This window comes from Triticum urartu, chromosome 3, assembly GCF_003073215.2.
Source record: "Triticum urartu cultivar G1812 chromosome 3, Tu2.1, whole genome shotgun sequence".
Lineage (NCBI taxonomy): Eukaryota > Viridiplantae > Streptophyta > Magnoliopsida > Poales > Poaceae > Triticum > Triticum urartu.
The window spans coordinates 80,820,302-80,846,806 of NC_053024.1; the positions used below are offsets into that span (position 1 = coordinate 80,820,302).

Below are 26,505 nucleotides of genomic sequence, written 5' to 3' on the forward strand. Positions count from 1 at the left end.
CCGGTGACAAGATGATCATGGAGCCCCAAGATGGAGATCAAAGGAGCTATATGATATTGGCCATATCATGTCACTATTATTTGATTGCTTGTGATGTTTATCATGTTTATACATCTTGTTTACTTAGAACGACGGTAGTAAATAAGATGATCCCTCATTAAAAATTTCAAGAAAGTGTTCCCCTAACTGTGCACCGTTGCGACAGTTTGTTGTTTCGAAGCACCACGTGATGATCGGGTGTGATAGATTCTAACGTTCACATACAACGGGTGTAAGACAGATTTACACACGCGAAACACTTAGGTTGACTTGACGAGCCTAGCATGTGTACAAACATGGCGTCGGAACACAGAAGACCGAAAGGTCGAGCATGAGTCGTATGGTAGATACGATCAACATGAAGATGTTCACCGATGATGACTAGTCCGTCTCACGTGATGATCGGACACGGCCTAGTTGACTCGGATCATGTAATCACTTAGATGACTAGAGGGATGTCTATCTGAGTGGGAGTTCATAAGATGAACTTAATTATCCTGAACATAGTCAAAAGGTCTTCACAAATTATGTCGTAGCTCGCGCTTCAGTTCTACTGTTTAGATATGTTCCTAGAGAAAATTTAGTTGAAAGTTGATAGTAGCAATTATGCGGACTAGGTCCGTAAACTGAGGATTGTCCTCATTGCTTCATAGAAGGCTTATGTCCTTAATGCACCGCTCAGTGTGCTGAACCTCGAACGTTGTCTGTGGATGTTGCGAACATCTGACATACACATTTTGATAACTACGTGATAGTTCAGTTAAACGGTTTAGAGTTGAGGCACCGAAGACGTTTTGAAACATCGCGAAACATATGAGATGTTTCGAGGGCTGAAATTGGGATTTCAGGCTCGTGCCCACGTCAAGAGGTATAAGACCTCCGACGATTTTCTTAGCCTGCAAACTAAGGAGAAAAGCTCAATTGTTGTGCTTGTGCTCAGATTGTCTGAGTACAACAATCGCTTGAATCGAGTGGGAGTTGATCTTCCAGATGAAATAGTGATGGTTCTCCGAAGTCATTACCACCAAGCTGCTAGAGCTTCGTGATGAACTATGATATATCAGGGACATATATGATGATCCTTGAGATATTCGCGATGTTTGACACCAAAGTAGAAATCAAGAAGGAGCATCAATTGTTGATGGTTGGTGAAACCACTAGTTTCAAGAAGGGCAAGGGCAAGAAGGGATACTTCATGAAACGGCAATTCAGCTGCTGCTCTAGTGAAGAAACCCAAGGTTGAACCCAAACCCGAGACTAAGTGCTTCTGTAATAAGGGGAACAGCCACTAGAGCAGAATTACCCTAGATACTTGGTAGATCAGAAGGCTGGCAAGGTCAATAGAAGTATATTGGATATACATTGTGTTGATGTGTACTTTACTAGTACTCCTAGTAGCACCAGGGTATTAGATACCGGTTCAGTTGCTAAGTGTTAGTAACTCGAAATAAAAGCTACGGAATAAACGGAGACTAGCTAAAGGTGAGATGACGATATGTGTTGGAAGTATTTCCAAGGTTGATCAAATATCGTACGCTCCCTCTACCATCGAGATTGGTATTAAAACCTAAATAATTGTTATTTGGTGTTTGCGTTGAGCATAGACATGACTGGATTATGTCTATCGCAATACGGTTATTCATTTAAGGAGAATAATGGTTACTCTGTTTATTTGAATAATACCTTCAATGGTCTTGCACCTAAAATGAATGGTTCATTGAATCTCGATCATAGTGATACACATGTTCATGCCAAAAGATATAAGATAGTAATGATAGTACCACCTATTTGTGGCACTGCCACATAAGTCATATCGGTATAAAACGCATGAAGAAGCTCCATGTTGATGGATCTTTGGGCTCACTCGTTTTTGAAAAGTTTGAGGCATGCGAACCATGTCTATTGGTGTATATGCATGAAGAAACTCCATGCAAATGGAGCATTTGGACTCACTTGATTTTGAATCACTTGAGACATGCAAATCATACCACATGGGCAAGATGACTGAAAGCCTCGTTTTCAGTAAAATGGAACTAGAAAGCAACTTGTTGGAAGTAATACATTTTGATGTGTGCAGTCCAATGAGTGCTGAGGCATGTAGTGGATATCGTTATGTTCTTACTTCACAGATGATTTGAGTAGATGTTGAGTATATTTACTTGATGAATCACGAGTCTGAATTATTGAAAGGTTCAAGTAATTTCAGGGTGAAGTTGAAAGATCGTCGTGACAAGAGGATAAAATATCTATGATATGATCATAGAGATGAATATCTGAATTACGAGTTTGGCACAGAATTAAGACATTGTGGAAATTGTTTCACAACTAATACAGCCTGGAACACCATAGTGTGATGGTGTGTCCGAACATCATAACTGCACCCTATTGGATATGATGCATACCATGATGTCTCTTATCGAATTACCACGATAGTTTATGGGTTAGGCATTAGAGACAACCACATTCACTTTAAATAGGGCACCACGTAATTCCGATGAGATGACACCGTATGAACTATGGTTTAGAGAAACCTAAGCTGTCATTTCTTAAAAGTTTGGGGCTGCGACGCTTATGTGAAAAAGTTTCAGGCTGATAAGCTCGAACCCAAAGCGGATAAATGCATCTTCATAGGACACCCAAAACAGTTGGGTATACCTCCTATCTCAGATCCGAAAGCAATAAGGGATTGTTTCTAGAATCGGGTCCTTTCTCGAGGAAAAGTTTCTCTCGAAAGAATTGAGTGGGAGGATGGTGGAGACTTGATGAGGTTATTAAACCATCACTTCAACTAGTGTGTGGCAGGGCACAGGAAGTTGTTCCTGTGGCACCTACACCAATTGAAGTGGAAGCTTATGATAGTGATCATGAAACTTCGGATCAAGTCACTACCAAACCTCGTGGGATGACAAGGATGCGTACTACTTCAGAGTGGTACGTAATCCTGTCTTGGAAGTCATGTTGCTAGACAACAATGAACCTACGAGCCATGGAGAAGCGATGGTGGGCCCGGATTCCGATAAATGGCTAGAGGCCATAAAATCCGAGAGAGGATCCATGTATGAAAACAAAGTGTAGACTTCGGAAGAACTACTTGATGGTCGTGAGGCTGTTGAGTACAGATGGATTTAAAAGGAAGATGGACAATGATGGTAAATGTCACCATTAAGAAAGCTCAACTTGTCGTTAAGAAGTTTCCCGACAAGTTCAAGGAGTTGACTACGGTGAGACTTTCTCACTCGTAGCGATGCTAAGAGTCTGTTGGAATCATATTAGCAATTACTGCATCATTTATGAAATCTTGCAGATAGGATATCAAAACATTGTTTCCTCGACGATTTTTGAGGAAAGGTTGTATGTGATACAACCGGAAGGTTTTGTCAATCCTGAAATATGCTAATAAGTATGCAAAGCTCCAGCAATCCTTCTGAGGACTGGAGTAAGCATCTCGGAGTTGGAATGTATGCTTTGATGAGATGATCAAAGATTTTGGGTGTATACCAAGTTTATGAGAAACTTGTATTTCCAAAGAAGTGAGTGGGAGCACTACAGAATTTCTGATGAGTATATGTTGTTGACATATTGTTGATCAGAAATGACGTAGAATTTCTGGAAAGCATATAGGGTTATTTGGAAAGTGTTTTTCAATGGAAAGCCTGGATTAAGCTACTTGAACATTGAGCATCAAGATCTATAAGGATAGATCAAAACGCTTAATAGTACTTTCAAATGAGCACATACCTTGACATGATCTTGAAGGTGTTCAAGATGGATCAGTCAAAGAAGGAGTTCTTGCCTGAGTTGTAAGGTATGAAGTTAAGACTTAAAGCTCGACCACGGAAAAATAGAGAGAAAGGACGAAGGTCGTCCCCTATGCTTAAGACGTAGGCTCTACAGTATGCTATGCTGTGTACTGCACCTGAAGTGTGCCTTGCCATGAGTCAGTCAAGGGGTACAAGAGTGATCCAAGAATGGATCACAGGACAGCGGTCAAAGTTATCCTTAGTAACTAGTGGACTAAGGAATTTTTCTCGATTATGGAGGTGGTAAAAGAGTTCGTTGTAAAGGGTTACGTCGATGCAAGCTTAACACCTATCCGGATAGCTCTGAGTAGAGATACCGGATACGTATAATGGAGCAACAATTTAGAATAGCTCCAAGTAGAACAGTTATTTGGAATGGCTCCAAATGTAGCGTAGTAGTTGCATCTACAAGATGACATAGAAATTTGCGAAGTACATACGGATCTGAATGTTGCAGACCCGTTTACTAAAACCTCTCTCACAAGCAACATGATCAAACCTAGAACTCATTGAGTGTTAATCACACAGTGATGTGAACTAGACTACTGACTCTAGTAAACTCTTGGGTGTTAGTCACATGGCGATGTGACCTGTGAGTGTTAATCACATGGCGATGTGAACTAGATTATTGACTCTAGTGCAAGTGGGAGACTGTTGGAAATATGCCCTAGAGGCAATAATAAATAGTTATTATTATATTTCCTTGTTCATGATAAATCGTTTATTATCCATGCTAGAATTGTATTGATAGGAAACTCAGATACATGTGTGGATACATAGACAACACCATGTCCCTAGTAAGCCTCTAGTTGACTAGCTCGTTGATCAATAGATGGTTACGGTTTCCTGACCATGGACATTGGATGTCATTGATAACGGGATCACATCATTAGGAGAATGATGTGATGGACAAGACCCAATCCTAAGCATAGCACTAGATCGTGTAGTTCGTATGCTAAAGCTTTTCTAATGTCAAGTATCATTTCCTTAGACCATGAGATTGTGAAACTCCCGGATACCGTAGGAGTGCTTTGGGTGTGCCAAATGTCACAACGTAACTGGGTGACTATAAAGGTGCACTACGGGTATCTCCGAAAGTGTCTGTTGGGTTGGCACGAATCGAGACGGGGATTTGTCATTCCGTGTAAACGGAGAGGTATCTCTGGGCCCACTCGGTAGGACATCATCATAATGTGCACAATGTGATCAAGGAGTTGATCACGGGATGATGTGTTACCGAACGAGTAAAGATACTTGCCGGTAACGAGATTGAACAAGGTATCGAGATACCGATGATCGAATCTCGGGCAAGTATCGTACCGCTAGACAAAGGGAATTGTATACGGGATTGATTAAGTCCTTGACATCGTGGTTCATCCGATGAGATAATCGTGGAACATGTGGGAGCCAACATGGGTATCCAGATCCCGCTGTTGGTTATTGACCGGAGAGTCATCTCGGTCATGTCTGCATGTCTCCCGAACCCGTAGGGTCTACACACTTAAGGTTCGGTGACGCTAGGGTTATAGAGATATTAGTATGCGGTAACCCGAAAGTTGTTCGGAGTCCCGGATGAGATCCCGGACGTCACGAGGAGTTCCGGAATGGTCCGGAGGTAAAGAATAATATATAGGAAGTGCTATTTCGGCCATCGGGACAAGTTTCGGGGTCACCAGTATTGTACCGGGACCACCGGAAGGGTCCCGGGGGTCCACCGGGTGGGGCCACCTGCCCCGGGGGGGCACATGGGCTGTAGGGGGTGCGCCCTGGCCTATATGGGCCAAGGGCACCAGCCCCAAGAGGCCCATGCACCAAGAGAAGGGGAAAAGGAAGAGTCCTAAAAGGGGAAGGCACCTCCGAGGTGCCTTGGGGAGGAGGGACTCCTCCCTGGCCGCACCCTTCCTTGGAGGAAGGGCCAAGGCTGCGCCCCCCCTCTCCCTTGGTCCTATATATAGTGGGGGGAAGGGAGGGCAACCGAAGCTAAGCCCTGGCGCCTCCCTCTCCCTCCCACGACACATCTTCCTCCTCCCGCAGCGCTTGGCGAAGCCCTGTTGGAATCCTGCTACTTCCACCATCACGCCGTCGTGCTGCTGGATCTCCATCAACCTCTCCTTCCCCCTTGGTGGATCAAGAAGGAGGAGACGTCGCTGCTCCGTACGTGTGTTGAACGCGGAGGTGCCATCCGTTCGGTGCTAGGATCATCGGTGATTTGGATCACGACGAGTACGACTCCATCAACCCCGATCTCTTGAACGCTTCCGCGCGCGATCTACAAGGGTATGTAGATCCACTCCTCCCTCGTTGCTAGATGACTCCATAGATAGATCTTGGTGACACGTAGGAAAATTTTGAATTTATGCTACGTTCCCCAACACTGAAGTGGGAGGGGAACCAGCCCCTGGTGGGCTGGTGCGCCCCCATGGGCCTCCCCCTGCGCCTAGGGTTGGAACCCCTAGGGGTTGGGGGCGCCCCACTTGGCTTGGGGGGCAAGCCCCCCCCCTTGGCCGCCCCCTTGGAGATCCCATCTCCTAGGGCCAGTGCCCCCCTAGGGGCCCTATATATAGTGGGGGGGGAGGGAGGGCAGCCGCACCAAGTCTCTGGCGCCTCCCTCTCCCCACGTAACACCTCTCTCTCTCTCGTTGGAGCTTGGCGAAGCCCTGCCGAGATCACCGCTGCTTCCACTACCACGCCGTCATGCTGATGGATCTCCATCAACCTCTCCTTCCCCTTGCTGGATCAAGAAGGAGGAGACGTCTTCCCAACCGTACGTGTGTTGAACGCGGAGGTGCCGTCCGTTCGGCGCTAGGTCATCAGTGATTTGGATCACGACGAGTACGACTCCATCAACCCCGTTCTCTTGAACGCTTCCGCTCGCGATCTACAAGGGTATGTAGATGCACTCCCCTCTCACTCATTGCTAGATGACTCCATAGATTGATCTTGGTGATGCGTAGAAAATTTTAAAATTCTGCTACGTTCCCCAATTGTGGCATCATGAGCTAGGTCTATGCGTAGTTTCTATGCACGAGTAGAACACAAGTTGTTGTGGGTGTTGATTTTGTCAATTTACTTGCCGTTACTAGTCTTATCTTGATTCGGCGGCATCGTGGGATGAAGCGGCCCGGACCGACCTTACACGTACGCTTACGTGAGACTGGTTCCACCGACTGACCTGCACTAGTTGCATAAGGTGGCTAGCGGGTGTCTGTCTCTCCCACTTTAGTCGGATCGGATTCGATGAAAAGGGTCCTTATGAAGGGTAAATAGAAATTGGGATATCACGTTGTGGTTTTGGCGTAGGTAAGAAACGTTCTTGCTAGAAACCTATAGCAGCCACGTAAAACCTTGCAACAACAATTAGAGGACGTCTAACTTGTTTTTGCAGCATGTGCCATGTGATGTGATATGGCCAAAAGGATGTGATGAATGATATATGTGATGTATGAGATTGATCATGTTCTTGTAATAGGAATCACGACTTGCATGTCGATGAGTATGACAACCGGTAGGAGCCATAGGAGTTGTCTTAATTTATTTATGACCTGCGTGTCAACATAAACGTCATGTAATTACTTTACTTTATTGCTAAACCGTTAGCCATAGTAGTAGAAGTAATAGATGACGAGATAACTTCATGAAGACATGATGATGGAGATCATGATGATGGAGATCATGGTGTCATGCCGGTGACGATGATGACCATGGCGCCCCGAAGATGGAGATCAAAAGGAGCAAATGATATTGGCCATATCATGTCACTATTTGATTGCATGTGATGTTTATCATGTTTTACATCTTATTTGCTTAGAACGACGGTAGCTTAAATAAGATGATCCCTCACATAATTTCAAGAAAGTGTTCCCCCTAACTGTGCACCGTTGCGAAGGTTCGTTGTTTCGAAGCACCACATGATGATCGGGTGTGATAGATTCTAACGTTCGAATACAACGGGTGTAAGCCAGATTTACACACGCAATACACTTAGGTTGACTTGACGAGCCTAGCATGTACAGACATGGCCTCAGAACACGGAAGACCAAAAGGTCGAACATGAGTCGTATAGAAGATACGATCAACATGAAGATGTCCACCGATGTCGACTAGACCGTCTCACGTGATGATCGGACACGGCCTAGTTGACTCGGATCATGTATCACTTAGATGACTAGAGGGATGTCTGTCTGAGTGGGAGTTCATTAAATAATTTGATTAGATGAACTTAATTATCATGAACTTAGTCTAAAATCTTTGCAATATGTCTTGTAGATCAAATGGCCCACGCTAATGTTGCCCTCAACTTCAACGCGTTCCTAGAGAAAACCAAGCTAAAAGACGATGGCAGCAACTACACGGACTGGGTCCGTAACCTGAGGATTATCCTCATAGCTGCCAGGAAAGCACATGTCCTTGATGCACCGCTAGGTGAAGCACCTGTTTTCCCTGCAGAACAAGACGTTATGAACGCTTGGCAGACACGTAGTGATGATTACTCCCTGGTTCAGTGCGGCATGCTTTACAGCTTAGAACCGGGGCTCCAAAAGCTTTTTGAGCAACACGAAGCATATGAGATGTTCCAAGAGCTGAAAATGGTTTTCCAAGCTCACGCCCGGGTCGAGAGATATGAAGTCTCCGACAAGTTCTACAGTTGTAAGATGGAGGAGAACAGTTCTGTCAGCGAGCACATACTCAAAATGTCTGGGCTGCATAACCGCTTGTCTCAGCTAGGAGTTAATCTCTCGGATGATGTGGTCGTTGACAGAATCCTTCAGTCGCTCCCACCTAGCTACAAGAGCTTTGTGATGACCTTCAATATGCAGGGGATGGAAAAGACCATTCCCGGGGTATATTCAATGCTGAAATCAGTGGAGGTGGAAATCAAGAAGGAACATCAAGTGTTGATGGTGAATAAAACCACTAAGTTCAGGAAAGGCAAGGGTAAAAAGAACTTCAAGAAGGACGACAAGGGAATTGCCGCGCCCGATAAGCAAGCTTCCGGGAAGAAGTCAAAGAATGGACCCAAGCCTAAGACTGAGTGCTTTTATTGCAAGGGAAACGGTCACTGGAAGCGGAATTGCCCCAAGTACTTAGCAGAAAAGAAGGCCGGCAATACCAAAGGTATATGTGATATACATGTTATTGATGTGTACCTTACCAGCGCTCGTAGTAGCTCCTGGGTATTTGATACCGGTGCAGTTGCTCATATTTGTAACTCAAAACAGGAACTGCGGAATAAACGGAGACTGGCGAAGGACGAGGTGACAATGCGCGTTGGGAATGGTTCCAAGGTCGATGTGATCGCCGTCGGCACGCTACCTCTGCATTTACCTACGGGATTAGTTTTAAACCTCAATAATTGTTATTTAGTACCAGCTTTGAGCATGAACATTGTATCTGGATCTTGTTTAATGCGAGATGGCTACTCATTTAAATCTGAGAATAATGGTTGTTCTGTTTATATGAGAGACATGTTTTATGGTCATGCCCCGCTGGTCAATGGTTTATTCTTATTTAATCTCGAACGTGATGTTACACACATTCATAGTGTGAATGCCAAAAGATGTAAGGTTGATAATGATAGTCCCACATACTTGTGGCACTGCCGCCTTGGTCACATTGGTGTCAAACGCATGAAGAAACTCCATGTAGATGGACTTTTGGAGTCTCTTGATTATGAATCATTTGACACGTGCGAACCATGCCTCATGGGTAAAATGACCAAGACTCCGTTCTCCAGAACAATGGAGCGAGCAACCAACTTACTGGAAATCATACTTACTGATGTGTGCGGTCCAATGAGCGTTGAAGCTTGCGGTGGCTATCGTTATGTCCTCACCCTCACCGATAGCTTAAGTAGATATGGGTATGTCTACTTAATGAAACACAAGTCTGAGAACTTTGAAAAGTTCATGGAATTTCAGAGTGAGGTTGAGAATCAACGTGACTGGGAAATCAAGTTCTTACGATCAGATCGTGGGGGAGAATATTTGAGTCACGAATTTGGCACGCACTTAAGGAAATGTGGAATAGTTTCACAACTCACGCCGCCTGGAACACCACAGCGTAATGGTGTGTCCGAACATCGTAATCGCACCCTATTGGATATGGTACGATCTATGATGTATCTTACCGATCTACCGCTATCCTTTTGGGGTTATGCTATAGAGACTGCCGCATTCACTTTAAATAGGGCTCCGTCGAAATCTATTGAGACGACACTGTATGAATTGTGGTTTGGCAAGAAACCTAAGCTGTCGTTTCTGAAAGTTTGGGGATGCGATGCTTATGTCAAGAAACTTCAACCTAAAAAGCTCGAACCCAAATCGGAAAAATGCATCTTCATAGGATACCCTAAAGAAACTATTGGGTATACCTTCTATCTTAGATCCAAAGGCAAGACCTTTGTTGCCAAGAATGGATCCTTTCTAGAGAAAGAGTTTCCCTCGAAAGAAGTAAGTGGGAGGAAAGTAGAACTTGATGAAGTATTGCCTCTTGAACCGGAGAGTGGCGCAGCTCAAGAAATTGTTCCTGAGGTGTCTGCACCGACTAGGGAGGAAGTTAATGATGATGATCATGAAACTTCAGATCAAGTTGCTACTGAACTTCGAAGGTCCACAAGGACGTGTTCCGCACCAGAGTGGTACGGCAACCCTGTCCTGGAAATCATGTTGTTGGACAATGGTGAACCTTCAAACTATGAGGAAGCGATGGCGGGCCCAGATTCCGACAAATGGCTGGAAGCCATGAAATCCGAGATAGGATCCATGTATGAAAACGAAGTATATATGGACTTTGACTGACTTGCCCGTTGATCGGCGAGCCATAGAAAATAAATGGATCTTTAAGAAGAAGACAGACACGGATGGTAATGTGACCATCTATAAAGCTCGGCTTGTCGCTAAGGGTTATCGACAAGTTCAAGGGGTTGACTATGATGAGACTTTCTCACCCGTAGCGAAGCTGAAGTCCGTCCGAATCATGTTAGCAATTGCCGCATTCTATGATTATGAGATATGGCAAATGGACGTCAAAACGGCATTCCTTAATGGTTTCCTTAAGGAAGAATTGTATATGATGTAGCCGGAAGGTTTTGTCGATCCTAAGAATGCTGACAAGGTGTGCAAGCTCCAACGCTCAATCTATGGGCTGGTGCAAGCATCTCGGAGTTGGAACATTCGTTTTGATGAGATGATCAAAGCGTTTGGGTTTACGCAGACTTATGGAGAAGCCTGCGTTTACAAGAAAATGAGTGGGAGCTCCGTAGCATTTCTCATATTGTATGTGGATGACATACTATTGATGGGAAATGATATAGAATTCTTGGAAAGCATAAAGGCCTACTTGAACAAGTGTTTTTCAATGAAGGACCTTGGAGAAGCTGCTTATATATTAGGCATCAAGATCTATAGAGATAGATTGAGACGCCTCATCGGTCTTTCACAAAGTACATACCTTGACAAGATATTGAAGAAGTTCAATATGGATCAGTCCAAGAAGGGGTTCTTGCCTGTATTGCAAGGTGTGAGATTGAGCACAGCTCAATGCCCGACCACGGCAGAAGATAGAGACAAGAGGAGTGTCGTCCCCTATGCCTCGGCCATAGAGCCTATCATGTATGCCATGCTGTGTACCAGACCTGATGTAAACCTTGCCGTAAGTTTGGTAGGAAGGTACCAAAGTAATCCCGACATGGAACACTGGACAACGGTCAAGAATATCCTGAAGTACTTGAAAAGGACTAAGGATATGTTTCTCGTGTATGGAGGTGACGAAGAGCTCATCGTAAAGGGTTACGTCGATGCTAGCTTCGACACAGATCTGGATGACTCTAAGTCACAAACTGGATATGTGTATATTTTGAATGGTGGGGCAATCAGCTGGTGCAGTTGCAAGCAAAGCGTTGTGGCGGGATCTACATGTGAAGCGGAGTACATGGCAGCCTCGGAGGCAGCACAAGAAGCAATCTGGGTGAAGGAGTTCATTACCGACCTAGGAGTTATTCCCAATTCGTCGGGCCCGATGACTCTCTTCTGTGACAACACTGGAGCTATTGCCCTTGCCAAGGAGCCCAGGTTTCACAGGAAGACCAGGCATATCAAGCGTCGCTTCAACTCCATTCGTCAAAATGTTCAAAATGGAGACATAGATATTTGCAAAGTGCATACGGACCTGAATGTCGCAGATCCGTTGACTAAACCTCTTCCTCGAGCAAAACATGATCAACGCCAGAACTCTATGGGTGTTCGATTCATCACAATGTAACTAGATTATTGACTCTAGTACAAGTGGGAGACTGTTGGAAATATGCCCTAGAGGCAATAATAAAATGATTATTATTATTATATTTCCTTGTTCATGATAATTGTCTATTGTTCATGCTATAATTGTGTTATCCGAAAATCATAATACATGTGTGAATACATAGACCATAACATGTCGCTAGTAAGCCTCTAGTTTACTAGCTCATTGATCAATAGATAGTCACGGTTTCCTGACTATGGGCACTGGATGTCATTGATAACGGGATCACATCATTAGGAGAATGATGTGATGGACAAGACCCAATCCTAAGCATAGCACAAGATCGTGTAGTTTGTTTGCTAGAGATTTTCCAGTGCCAGGTATCATTTCCTTAGACCATGAGATCATGTAACTCTCGGATGCCGTAGGAGTTCTTTGGGTGTACCAAATGTCACAACGTAACTGGGTGACTATAAAGGTATACTACAGGTATCCCCGAAAGTATCTGTTGGGTTGACACGAATCGAGACTGGAATTTGTCACTCCGTATGACGGAGAGGTATCTCTGGGCCCACTCGGTAATGCATCATCATAATGAGCTCAATGTGACCAAGTGTTTGGTCACGGGATCAAATCTCTCATATAAATAGAACAACCATTATTCTCGGATTTAAATGAGTAGCCATCTCGAATTAAACGAGATCTTGATACAATGTTCATGCTCAAAGCTGGCACTAAATAACAATTATTGAGGTTTAAAACTAATCCCGTAGGTAAATGTAGAGGTAGCGTGCCGACGGCGATCACATCAACCTTGGAACCATTCCCGACGCGCATCGTCACCTCGTCCTTCGCCAGTCTCCGCTTATTCCGCAGCTCCTGCTTTGAGTTACAAATGTGAGCAACCGCACCGGTATCAAATACCCAGGAGCTACTACGAGTACTGGTAAGGTACACATCAATTACATGTATATCACATATACCTTTCGTGATGCCGGCCTTCTTGTCCGCTAAGTATTTGGGGCAGTTTCGCTTCCAGTGACCACTTCCCTTGCAATAAAAACACTCAGTCTCAGGCTTGGGTCCATTCTTTGGCTTCTTCCCGGCAGCTTGCTTGCCGGGCGCGGCAACTCCCTTGCCGTCCTTCTTGAAGTTCTTCTTACCCTTGCCTTTCTTGAACTTAGTGGTTTTATTCACCATCGACACTTGATGTTCCTTTTTGACTTCTACCTCTGCTGATTTCAGCATTGCAAATACTTCAGGAATGGTCTTTTCCATCCCCTGCATATTGAAGTTCATCACAAAGCTCTTGTAGCTCGGTGGAAGCGACTGAAGGATTCTGTCAATGACCGTGTCATCCGGGAGATTAACTCCCAGTTGAGTCAAGCGGTTATGTAACCCAGACATAGTGATTATGTGCTCACTGACAGAACTGTTTTCCTCCATCTTACAGTTGAAGAACTTGTCGGAGACTTCATATCTCTCGACCCGGGCATGAGCTTTGTGACGCCCCTGATTTAATCGTACACTAATCATACACGCAAACGTGTACGATCAAGATCAGGGACTCACGGGAAGATATCACAACACAACTCTATAAATAAAATAAGTCATACAAGCATCATATTACAAGCCAGGGGCCTCGAGGGGTCGAATACAAGAGCTCGATCATAGACGAGTCAGCGGAAGCAACAATATCTGAGTACAGACATAAGTTAAACAAGTTTGCCTTAAGAAGGCTAGCACAAACTGGGGTACAGATCGAAAGAGGCGCAGGCCTCCTGCCTGGGATCCTCCTAACTACTCCTGGTCGTCGTCAGCGGGCATCACGTAGTAGTAGGCACCTCCGGTGTAGTAGGAGTCGTCGTCGACGGTGGCGTCTGGCTGCTGGGCTCCAACATCTGGTTGCGACAACCAGGTAGAAGGGATAGGGGGAAAAGAGGGAGAAAGCAACCGTGAGTACTCATCCAAAGTACTCGCAAGCAAGGAGCTATACTACATATGTATGCATTGGTATCAACTGGAATAAGGCTATTATATGTGGACTGAACTGCAAAAAGCCGGAATAAGAGGGGGATAGCTAGTCCTTTCGAAGACTACGCTTCTGGTAACCTCCATCTTGCAGCATGTAGAAGAGAGTAGACGGAAGTCCTCCAAGTAGCATCGCATAGCATAATCCTAACCGATGATCTTCCCCTCGTTGCCCTGTGAGAGAGCGATCACCGGTTGTATCTGGCACTTGGAAGGGTGTGTTTTATTAAGTATTTGGTTCTAGTTGTCATAAGGTCAAGGTACAACTCCAAGTCGTCCTGTTACCGAAGATCACGGCTATTCGAATAGATTAACTTCCCTGCAGGGGTGCACCACATACCCCAACACGCTTGATCCCATTTGGCCGGACACACTTTTTGGGGTCATGCCCGGCCGCGAAAGATCAACACGTCGCAGCCCCACCTAGGCACAACAGAGAGGTCAGCACGCCGGTCTAAACCTAAGCGCATAGGGGTCTGGGCCCATCGCCCTTAGCACACCTGCACGTTGCGAACGCGGCCGGAAGCAGAACTAGCCCCCTTAATACAAGAGCAGGCTTACGTTCCAATCCGGCGCGCGCCACTCAATCGCTGACGTCACGAAGGCTTCGGCTGATACCACGACGCCGGGATACCCATAACTACTCCCGCGTAGATGGTTAGTGCGTATAGACCAAATGGCCAAACTCAGATCAAATACCCAGATCTCGTTAAGCGTGTTAAGTATCCGCGAACGCCGACCAGGGCCAGGCCACCTCTCTCCTAGGTGGTCTCAACCTGCCCTGTCGCTCCGCCACAAGTAACAGTCGGGGGCCGTCGGGAACCCAGGCCCACCTCTACCGGGATGGAGCCACCTGCCCCTTCAGCCCCCATCTCCGAACAGTATCACAGGTAATGTAACAGTGTAAAGTATAGTATATGCCCGTGATCACCTCCCGAAGTGATCACGGCCCAGTAGTATAGCATGGCAGACGGACAAGAGTGTAGGGCCACTGATGGAACACCAGCATCCTATACTAAGCAGTAGGATAGCAGGTAAAGGTAACAACAATAGTAGCAAGGACAGGCTATGCAGCAGTATAGGATTAACTGAAAGCAGTAACATGCTACACTACTCTAATGCAAGCAGTATAGAAAAGAATAGGCGATATCTGGTGATCAAGGGGGGGCTTGCCTGGTTGCTCAAACAAGGAGGGGTCGTCAACACCGTAGTCGATCGGGGTACCAGCAGCAGCATCAGTCTTGTAGTCTACCCGAAAGAAGTAACGGAGGGGGAACAAAATAAATAACAGAGCAATCAAATGTAACACAAAGCAAGACGCGGCAATACGTTGCTAGGGGTGACCTAACGCAGGGATAGGTGATATCGGCGAAGGGGGGAAACATCCGGGAAAGTATCCCCGGGGTTTCGTGTTTTCGGATAGATGAACCGGAGGTGAAATGTTGCAGGTTCACTATGCTAGGGACGCGTGGCGGACGAACGGGCTGCGTATCCGAATTCGTCTCGTTGTTCTGAGCAACTTTCATGTACAAAGTTTTTCGATCCGAACTACGGTTTATTTAATATGATTATCTAAAGTTTTTTTTATTAATACTGGAATTTAATTATTTATTTCAACATTATCCAGAATAGTAAAAGATGACATCAGCATGACATCATGCTGATGTCAGCAGTCAACTGTGCAGTTGACTGGGTCAACTACATGTGGGTCCCGCATGTCATACACTGTTTAGTTTAATTAGGGTTTAGCTAATTAATTACTGTTTAATTAAATTAACTAATTAATTAGATTAATTTAAACAAGATTAATTAACTTAATTAACTTACATATTAATTAATTAATAATTTTATGAATTACATTTTCTTTTTTTCTTTTTTTTTAACTTTCGTTTTAGGGGCGTGGGGCCCCTACATCAGTGGCCCAAGGGCATCTGGCCCCACCCGGCAGTGGCCCAGGAGGCCGACCGGGGCGGGCGCGTGGTAACGGACGTGGGCGCCTGACGGGCGCCGCGTTGCCCGAACGGGCGTGCCAGCGATGCGCGGCTGCGACCGGAGGGGAGGCGCGGCCAGGGGTGGTGCAGGGCGGCTGGGGGGCAGCAGCGGCGAGCGAGGCGATCGGCAGCTTGGGCGGAGCAGATCCGCAGCAAGTGGCGGGCGGTGGCGGCCATGGGCGCGTGTAGCGGGCACCCGCGGCATGCTGCACGGGGCGGTGCGGGGCCGACGAGCTAGGCGAGCAGTTGCGGCGCGCCGGGCACTGCGCGCAGGTGCGGGACGGCGAGGTTCGGCTGGCGAGCAGGGCACCAAGCGCGGTGTCATGCGCGCGCGGGCGCACGAGCTCGTGCATAGCACGCGGCCACGGGCGCGGACGCGACGAGCGCAAGGCCCGGGCGCGGCCTCGGTGACACAGGACAGCAGGGGAAAAGGGGGAAACGACGAGGGGCTCACAACGGAGCGTAGGGAGGCGGCAGTGGGCTCGGGGAGGGTTCGAGGTCGCGTCCGGCGAGGAGGAGACGAGGACGACATGCGACGGCGGTGGGCGTCGAGGTGCCGGCGAGGTGCGACGGGGTCGGGGTCGGTGACGAGGCGAGTCCGCGGCGTTAGGCGGGCGCCGCGCGAGGGAGAGCGGGGGCGCAGAGGAGGCCCTGGGGGGCGGCACCGGCGCCGGCGGCGGTGGCCGTAGCGGAGGCCGCTGCCCCCGATCTGGATCGGGGGGAGGGGTAGAGGGAGCGAGAGACGTGGGGGGGGATCGTGGGAGGAGTGGGGGGTTACGGGCTAGGGTTTTGGTCGGGGTGGGATTAGTAGGCTAGGGCGCGGGGTGGGCCGGCCCATTCGGGCGGCTGGGACCAGCTGGGTCACTGGCTGGGCCGAGGTCCAGTTGGCCACGAGGCCCTTTTTTTGTTTGTTTGTTTTCTTTTCTTTTTCTTATTCTTATTTTTCTTTTCTGTTTTCTTTTAGCTCCTAATTATTTTAATTTCTTTAAAATACCAAGTTAGCACCTAAATTAGTATCATCAAAATAGGCCACTGCCAAACCTAGTTGGACCCAAAATAAATTAGTTTAATATATATTTTTATTTTTCAAAAACAATTAAATTATTATTTTAGCCACTGTTTTTTAAATAGTTTAGGGCATTTAAACACTTTGTAAAAGGTTGGTTCCACCACCAAAACTAGTTAGGGATTATTTGCCACATGATGAACATTTTAGTTTTGATATTTGAAATCTTTTATTGTTTGCTTGATTTTGACTTTGAATTTGAATCGGTTTCGAACTAACACGGGATTAGCGACAATAATAGAAGTGACGTGGCATCATTAGCAGAGGTTACTGTAGCTTAATTATCCGGGCGTCACAAGCTTGAAAAATCATTTTCAGCTCTTCGAACATCTCATATGCTCCGTGTCTCTCAAAACGCTTTTGGAGCCCCGGCTCTAAGCTGTAAAGCATGCCGCACTGAATGAGAGAGTAATCATCGGTACGTGTCTGCCAAGCGTTCATAACGTCTTGTTTTGCAGGGAGAGCAGGTGCTTCACCTAGCGGTGCTTGTAGGACATAATCTTTCTTGGCAGCTATGAGGATGATCCTCAGGTTCCGGACCCGGTCCGTATAGTTGCTGCCATCGTCTTTTAGCTTGGTTTTCTCTAGGAACGCGTTGAAGTTGAGGACAACGTTGGCCATTTGATCTACAATGCATGTTGTAAAGATTTTAGACTAAGTTCATGATAATTAAGTTCATCTAATCGAATTATTCAATGAACTCCCACTTAGATAGACATCCCTCCAGTCATCTAAGTATAACATGATCCGAGTTAACTAGGCCATGTCCGATCATCACGTGAGACGGACTAGTCAACACCGGTGAACATCTTCATGTTGATCGTATCTTCTATACGACTCATGCTCGACCTTTCGGTCTTTTGTGTTCCAAGGCCATGTCTGTACATGCTAGGCTCGTCAAGTCAACCTAAGTGTTTGCATGTGTAAATCTGTCTTACACCCGTTGTATGTGAACGTTGGAATCTATCACACCCGATCATCACGTGGTGCTTCGAAACAACGAACTATCGCAACGGTGCACAGTTAGGGGGAACACTTTCTTAAAATTATTATGAGGGATCATCTTATTTACTACCGTCGTTCTAAGTAAACAAGATGCAAAAACATGATAAACATCACATGCAATCGAATAATAGTGACATGATATGGCCAGTATCATATAGCTCATGTGATCTCCATCTTGGGGCTCCATGATCATCTTGTCACCGGCATGACACCATGATCTCCATCATCATGATCTCCATCATCGTGTATCCATGAAGTTGCTCGCCAACTATTACTTCTACTACTATGGCTAACACGTTTAGCAATAAAGTAAAGTAATTTACATGATGTTTCTCAATGACACGCAGGTCATACAAAAATAAGGACAACTCCTATGGCTCCTGCCGGTTGTCATACTCATCGACATGCAAGTCGTGATTCCTATTACAAGAACATGATCTCATACATCACATATATATCATTCATCATTCATCACAACTTTGGCCATATCACATCACAGAACACTTGCTGCAAAAACAAGTTAGATGTCCTCTAATTGTTGTTGCAAGTTTTACGTGGCTGCAAGAGGGTTCTAGCAAGAATGTTTTCTTACCTACGTTAAAGCCACAACGTGATTTGTCAATTTCTATTTACCCTTCATAAGGACCCTTTTCATCAAATCCACTCCAACTAAAGTGGGAGAGACAGACACCCGCCAGCCACCTTATGCAACTAGTGCATGTCAGTCGGTGGAACCGGTCTCACGTAAGCGTACGTGTAAGGTTGGTCCGGGCCGCTTCATCCCACAATACCGCTGAAGCAAAATAAGACTAGTAGCAGCAAGAAAGTTGACAACATCTACACCCACAACAAATTGTGTTCTACTTGTGCAAAAAAAACTACACATAAACCTGGCTCTGATACCACTGTTGGGGAACGTTGCAGAAAACAAAAAATTTCCTACGGTTTTACCAAGATCCATCTATGAGTTCATCTAGCAACGAGTGATCGGATTGCATCTACATACCTTTGTAGATCACGCGCGGAAGCGTTCAAAGAACGGGGATGAGGAAGTCGTACTCGATGTGATCCAAATCACCGGAGATCCTAGCGCCGAACGGACGGCACCTCCGTGTTCAAAACACGTACGGTCAGCGTGACGTCTCCTCCTTCTTGATCCAGCAAGGGGGGAGGAGAGGTTGATGAAGATCCAGCAGCACGACGGCGTGGTGGTGGATGCAGCAGTCACCGCAACAGGGCTTCGCCGTTCTTCTGCGAGAGGGACAGGTGTAGCAGGGGAGAGGGAGGCGCCAAGAGTCAAGGGTGCGGCTGCCCCTCCCTCCCCCCTTTATATAGGCTCCCCTAGGGGGGCGCCGGCCCTAGGAGATGGGATCTCCTAGGGGGGGCGGCGGCCAAGGGGTGGAGGGCCCCCCAAGCCAGGTGGGCGCCCCCCCACCCTAGGGTTCCCAACCCTAGGCGCATGGGGTGGGCCAAAGGGGGCGCACCAGCCCACTATGGGCTGGTTCCCCTCCCCACTTCAGCCCATGGGCCCTCCGGGATGGGTGGCCCCACCCGGTGGACCCCCGGGACCCTTTCGGTGGTCCCGGTACAATACCGGTGACCCCCGAAACTCTTCCGATGGCCGAAACTGCACTTTCTATATATAATTCTTCACCTCCGCACCATTCCGGAACTCCTCGTGACGTCCGGGATCTCATCCGGGACTCCGAACAACTTTCGGGTTACTGCATATTCATATCTCTACAACCCTAGCGTCACCGAACCTTAAGTGTGTAGACCCTACGGGTTCGGGAGACATGTAGACATGACCGAGACGGCTCTCCGGTCAATAACCAACAGCGGGATCTGGATACCCATGTTGGCTCCCACATGCTCCTCGATGACCTCATCGGATGAACCACGATGTCGAGGATTCAAGCAACCCCGTATACAATTCCCTTTGTCAATCGGTACGTTACTTGCCCGAGATTCGATCGTCGGTATCCCAATACCTCGTTCAATCTCGTTACCGGCAAGTCACTTTACTCGTACAGTAATGCATGATCCCGTGACCAGACACTTGGTCACTTTGAGCTCATTATGATGATGCATTACCGAGTGGGCCCAGAGATACCTCTCCGTCATACGGAGTGACAAATCCCAGTCTTGATCCGTGTCAACCCAACAGACACTTTCGGAGATACCCGTAGTATACCTTTATAGTCACCCAGTTACATTGTGACGTTTGGTACACCCAAAGCATTCCTACGGTATCCGGGAGTTACACGATCTCATGGTTTAAGGAAAAGATACTTGACATTGGAAAAACTCTAGCAAACGAACTATACGATCTTGTGCTATGTTTAGGATTGGGTCTTGTCCATCACATCATTCTCCTAATGATGTGATCTCGTTATCAATGGCATCCAATGTCCATAGTCAGGAAACCATGATTATCTGTTGATCAACGAGCTAGTCAACTAGAGGCTTACTAGGGACATGTTGGTGTCTATGTATTCACACATGTATTACGATTTCCGGATAACACAATTATAGCATGAATAAAAGACAATCATCATGAACAAGGAAATATAATAATAATCCTTTTATTATTGCCTCTAGGGCATATTTCCAACACCGGGACCTCCTATTTAGTGCTGGTGAACGAGCCAACGTGCGCACTCGCTTCCCCACGAGTTCTTTTGGGCCGGACCATGTCCGGGTGGGACGCCATATGTTTTTTATTTCGTGCTTTTGCTTTTCGTTTTTTGTTCCCCCATTTTTTACTTATTTATTAAAATATTCCAAGATTTCAAAAAAGTTTATAATTCCAAAAAAGTGAATCTTTAAAAAATATTCAAGAAATTATAAAATGTCCGTGTATTTAAAAAATTGCATATTAAAAAAATATCACATTTTTAAAAACAACTGTGAAATAAAAAATGTTTGTGATTTTGTAAAATATTTGCAAATATAAATAATGTTAATGAATTTTTGAAAAGGTTTGCGTAATTCAAAAGATGTTCATGAATTATAAAAAAGTTCATCGATTAATTTAATTACCATGAAATTTGAGAAGTGTTTGTGTATTTTTAAGAAAATAGTAGTCAAACAAAAAAAAATCATGAACTTAAAAAATATTCAAGAATTTCGGATATTTTTGAAAATTCTAGAAAAATGTTCTCCAGCACATAAAAATTTTCACGTGTTTTTTTAAAAGTTCACAATCTAATAAATAGTCACTAATTCAAAATATGAATTCTCACAAATTCTAAAAATATTGATGATTTAAAAAATTGTTCAGTAATTTGAAAATACATCCACAAAATGAAAAACAAAAATAGGAAAAATGCATTTAAAATGGAAAAAAAAGGTAAATGAAGAATGAAATAAAAGGAAAAATTAACTTGAAAAAATGAGAAAGGAAATGAAAAAAGGAAAGGAAAGAATGAACCTAAAATTACCAGAAAAAAAACAAAAGAAAAAACACAAAAAAAGAGAAAACTCGGTCCAGGAACGTCCTAGACCCTTTTCATTTTTTTGAGGGGGTTCTAGAACCTTTTCAGAACCGGAAAGAAGCTAGCTGGGCCGGGCCAAAGCACGCGCACGGGTCGCACGTACGCGCGAAATAGGATTGGCCCACCGTACCATATTCCACGAAGCCCCCCGTGCTCGCTCGTCAAAAAACAAAAAAAAAGGCCGACCCCCAGAACAAAATTCAGGAGCGCTTGGACTTGGCCGAGCGCCGGGGACAAGAGGCGGCAAAAACTTGCCCCGAAACATTTCGCCGTCCCGTCTCCTTCTCCTGCTCCTCCTCCCGCCTCCCGCGCGCCCCCCTCCTCGCCCCCGCGAGGCCGAGGGGATCGTCCGGCCGACCGGAGCCCTGGTCGACTCCGGTGGGCGCCCGCTCTCCGCGCCCCTCGGCTCCGCGCCTGGCTTTCGCCCCCTGCCCCGAGGCCGGCTCGCCGCCGGCGGATCCGTCGCCGGAGCTAGGGTTTCGCGGCATCGGGCGTCGCCGCCGCCGAGATCTAGGGTTTCGAGCTCAGGTGCGCCCCCTCCGCCCCCCTCGGGTTGCCTGGCGTGGTTGGGTAGGGTATAATTCGTGTGGTTTTGATGGGTTCTGAAATGTTAGGAGCGGAGTAGGATTCGTGGATTAGGTTTTGCGGTTCCGTTCCCGAATCCGCGCTTGATCCGCCGCCGCCCCTGACTCTTTATTCGAGCCGCGGTCAAAAAAGAGCGTCACTTCGCCATCGCCGCCCTCCAGTGCTGCGCGAAGGCAGGGTAAACCTTCTCCCCTTCCACGATTCTGGCTTGATTTCTCTGGTACTTAGGTGAGCGCGGAAACCCTGTGTTAACTAATGGATGGGGATGATGAGAGGGGGATTTATGCTTTGATAGGTATCCTTAATTCTCCCCTAGTTTCGGCGTGAACGAACTCGTCCTCAATTCTCCCCTGGTTCCAGCGTGAACGAATTCGTTTGTTGAGATCCACCGCCACCTGGGGCTTATGCATAGCTTGTTGTTGCATAACTGTGTGGTTGGTAGCAACCACAATTAGGGATCAGTTGTTTGGTTTATTGCCAATAAAATTCTGAACTTTTTGAATGGTGACCTGAATTTATTATTAAACTGGAACATTTCTTTTTGAACCCTAACTGGAACAAATATTATACTCCCTCCGTCCGGAAATACTTGTCCTAGAAATGGATAAAATGGATGTATCTATAACTAAAATAAGTCTAGATACAACCTTTCATAGGACAAGTATTTCCGGACGGAAGGGGTACCTTTGTTGGTGTAAGTACATAAAACAGTCAGTTTTTTGCTTTTGCTTGAAAGTTTATGCTCATTCAGTATATACTCATTATCAAGTACAATTAAAAAAATCTTGCTAAATCAAATTAAAACATGTTTTTTTGATAGTATTTGAATTTAGTTTGATATACTTGCAAATTTTCTGATCTGAAACATATCTTGTATTGGACTTTATCAAATTGAGAAGAGTTATTATAAATTAAAGTCTAGAGATAGATTTGATTACCTTTTCCACAATTTATTACCTGCAGGAAAGGTGTAGGTTTCCTAGGGCTAGATCAATATTGAACCTGATAGCTACCACTGCTGACGAATATCACAAAATCATGAAAGCTCCCCAGCAGCACCGTAAACCAACTGATACAGAAGCAAAGGTCAAACATGGTGGCGATAAGTTGCATTGCCTGAAGCCAGGGAAATATACCAACAAGTCATCAGGTGATGTGTTAGTGTCCTATTCCTAATTTCTAGTAGTATATTACGTTTCTACTGAACTTCAGATCAGACAAATCAACCATTGAAGCAGAAAAGTAGGTGCTCGTTAGCAGCTACATTTGGACTGTAACAATCACATGTCCCTGTTAAGTTCTTAACCATATCACTTTTCAGGCAATATAGGGGCAAAGTGCAGAAGAGAAGATGGTCAATTGTTTACCGGCAGTAAGATTGCACTGAAGGGTGGTAGCTTTATGGAAGTACCATTTAGCAATTCGACAAACTTATCTGCTCAACCACTAAATTATTCTAAAAAGATGAAGCTTCAGTTTTTCCCAATAGATGAGGCGATTCAAAAGGTTCTACAGCAGGTGATTATCTCAGTTTTTGCAAGAGACTTTGTATAAGTACTGCATATAATGTGCTTTAAGTTCATGTTTCTTGTCTTATGGCTTGTTCCACCACTTAATTAACAGGAGAAACACAATCCTTACCTGGAGTTGACCTTGGCTCCTCGAAAGAAGATGTCCTCAGTTGTGCAACATTTGAACACAAAATGGGGCCGTTCCAGCTGTGCAAAAGGCGAGCTCATGCTCTTCCCATATGGTGCTAGACCGGATAGCTTAGTTGGCAGTGAAAAATGGACTGTTAATGATTCTTGCACTGCTGCTGATGTTTATGTTGCTGTTGGCAGCCCTTCAACATTTCGCTTAAGGTTTGATTTCTTACCGAGAAATGGTTACCTTCGTCGTAATAATATATCTATGGAGGATGATTGTGTGCGTGTGTGCATACGAGTGCGTGTGTGTGTGTCTTTTGTTTAATTCTCTCTACATTAATGTAAGGTACTTTCAGATGATCATGATTTTGTATTTATTAGCATGTCATAAAAGAAATTAGCAATGATGGTTCATATTTGGAGTCTCGTCATGTCAAACAGCATGATATGAAAATCAAGCGGGCACAAAAAATTTCAACTAATTATCGTTTTGTTTACTTTAGGTATGGATGGTTTGAGCAACAAAGCAGCGAAGAATCTTTGGCACCCGTGCACTCTGCAGAAAAGACCATCGGTGACAAACCTTCAGATCATTTTGTGTTTCCAAACAAACCTTCAGATCCTTTTGAGTTTCCAAACAAACCTTTAGATCCTTTTGAGTTTCCAAACAAACCTTCAGATCCTTTTGAGTTTCCAAGCAAACATTCAGATCCTTTTGAGTTTCCAAGTAAATTTACCAGTCCATCCGATGTGTGTAACACAGAACAGACTGTGGTGGTGAGTATGCAATTTCATTTGATTTACAACAATGATGTCATTTGTACTTGAGACTTAATCCTCTTTGTATGTTTCCAAAATTAGGATAACCAAAGCAAAGTGACGCCTCTCTCATGGATAGACTGCATATCCAATATCAGTTTCGGAGCACTCTTATCACAGGCTGTACCCTCTCAAGACAGTAAACAACCGCCTTTGCAAAATAGCTCGATTCTCCAGCAGATTCCTGCTACGTGCGATTCATTTGATGCTGCTATTGCCTCCTTGATTGCTCACCAGCAAACAAGTAACCAACCGAAGGTCTCAAATCCATCTGTTTGGGATGCAGAAGAAACTTGTCATGCATTTCCCCGGAATCAAACTTCAGCCAGGATGTTCTCTTCAGCTCATGGCAACAGTAGTGCTATTACCTCGTCTATCCTGGGTGCAATTCCTGAGTCTGATACAGATGGCAACCAGGTAGCTGCTATTCCCTTGCTCTTGTAATGTTCTGTCTTCCAAACACAGTATGTGTTGCTTAATACCCTTTTCTTGCTGCAGCGTTGTTCTACTGAAGGCAGGAAAGAGGAATCAACCCCTCAGATACCAGGCTTGGGCAATAATGATAACGTGAAGCCAGATGAGCCAATGGTATCATTTAGGGCCTCTTAACAAACATTGATATCTTTGAGATGCTTTGTTTTGCTTTCTCGTCCAATTGCTGATTGGATTCTTATATATGTTTGCTTTCAGCCTGAATCGACCGGTGAGCCAGAGCTTGGGGCATTTGACTCTAGGCTTTTGAGTGGGACCGACAGTTTAGGTCTAAGCGGCTTGCTAGCAAACAGCTTGGATGCATTTCCGAAGTTCACTGTTTCGTAAGGCTCAGAAATTTACATCGAAGACCTGAAGTTATAGATCCTGTAAAGATCACCGTTTGGTTTCTTGCTTCAAGAACCAATTACTTTTGGGCTTACTGAAGCTGGTCGTGTAGATAATCAGTTAACGGCCCATCTTAGTCGCATAAACTTATTTCTTGCTGATCGCTCGCTCCTTGCGAGAACTCTGTATTTTCAAAATTGTCCATAATCTGCTCGGCTGCTTACTATTTTCTGTGCATCCTGTATTTCGTCAAATGTTTTACAAGCAGATATTCTCTTTGAAACTTTGGACTTGAATATTTTTATGTAAAACCTGAGCGGGCTTACTTGTGAATGGCTTACTGAAATTGATCAATTCTTCATCGTTACATTGCTTTGAAGTTGATTGTGCTTGCGCTTTTGTCATGAAAGAAACAGCTGCTTGAGAAGTTCAGTGGTATGTTGCTGAATGATGATATCAATTTTGTGTTATCATTCTGTCCATTATTTCCTGGAACTCACCTGTTGTCCTTTACTACAAGATACAAGATGTTGAGGAAGAGGCATATCGTGATGGCCTAGAAGCACAAGTTGCAAATGACGGCGTTTCCAGAGACAAAGAGAAGGGGTCTGAAGATTACTATCTTAGCTTCACTCAACTCTTGACGGTAATCCTGCCCAGATGGCTAGTTTACATGTCTAGAATTCTAGACATGACAACATGCAAAGGAGTTCTAACTTTTTTCTTCTTTCATTTACAGGGACCAGTTCCATATGATCTTTTAACCGGGTCATAGTGATGCACTTCTATTTCATGTCTTTATATTGTTCATTCTATAAAGAAGCAAACAACCTAGGAGCATTTCCGAGTCACAAAGAAGCAAAGCAACCAGGAGCATTATTTTGCCTTCTTTCCTTTCGGGAGACCGAGGGAGGAGTACGCCAGCGTTGGTAGCGTGTGCGGCTGTACACCTGTGGCCGCCTTCTGTTC

The 26,505-nt window shown here is 45.3% G+C and overlaps 1 protein-coding gene across 2 annotated transcripts; it reads left to right on the forward strand.

The window, feature by feature from the left end:
• Window positions 1-21,878: 21,878 nt before the first annotated feature.
• LOC125542994 (TSL-kinase interacting protein 1-like) lies at window positions 21,879-25,890 on the forward strand. Of its 2 annotated transcripts, XM_048706241.1 has the most exons (9): window positions 21,879-22,195; window positions 22,282-22,430; window positions 23,216-23,402; window positions 23,574-23,770; window positions 23,876-24,114; window positions 24,402-24,675; window positions 24,760-25,134; window positions 25,216-25,305; window positions 25,408-25,890. In XM_048706241.1, the coding sequence occupies exons 3-9, from the start codon at window positions 23,291-23,293 to the stop codon at window positions 25,534-25,536; spliced, it is 1,416 nt and encodes a 471-aa protein (XP_048562198.1). In that variant the 5' UTR covers window positions 21,879-22,195; window positions 22,282-22,430; window positions 23,216-23,290; the 3' UTR covers window positions 25,537-25,890. The 2 variants fall into 2 exon arrangements, with proteins under 2 accessions (XP_048562198.1, XP_048562196.1); XM_048706239.1 differs by lacking the exon at window positions 22,282-22,430.
• Window positions 25,891-26,505: the final 615 nt, after the last annotated feature.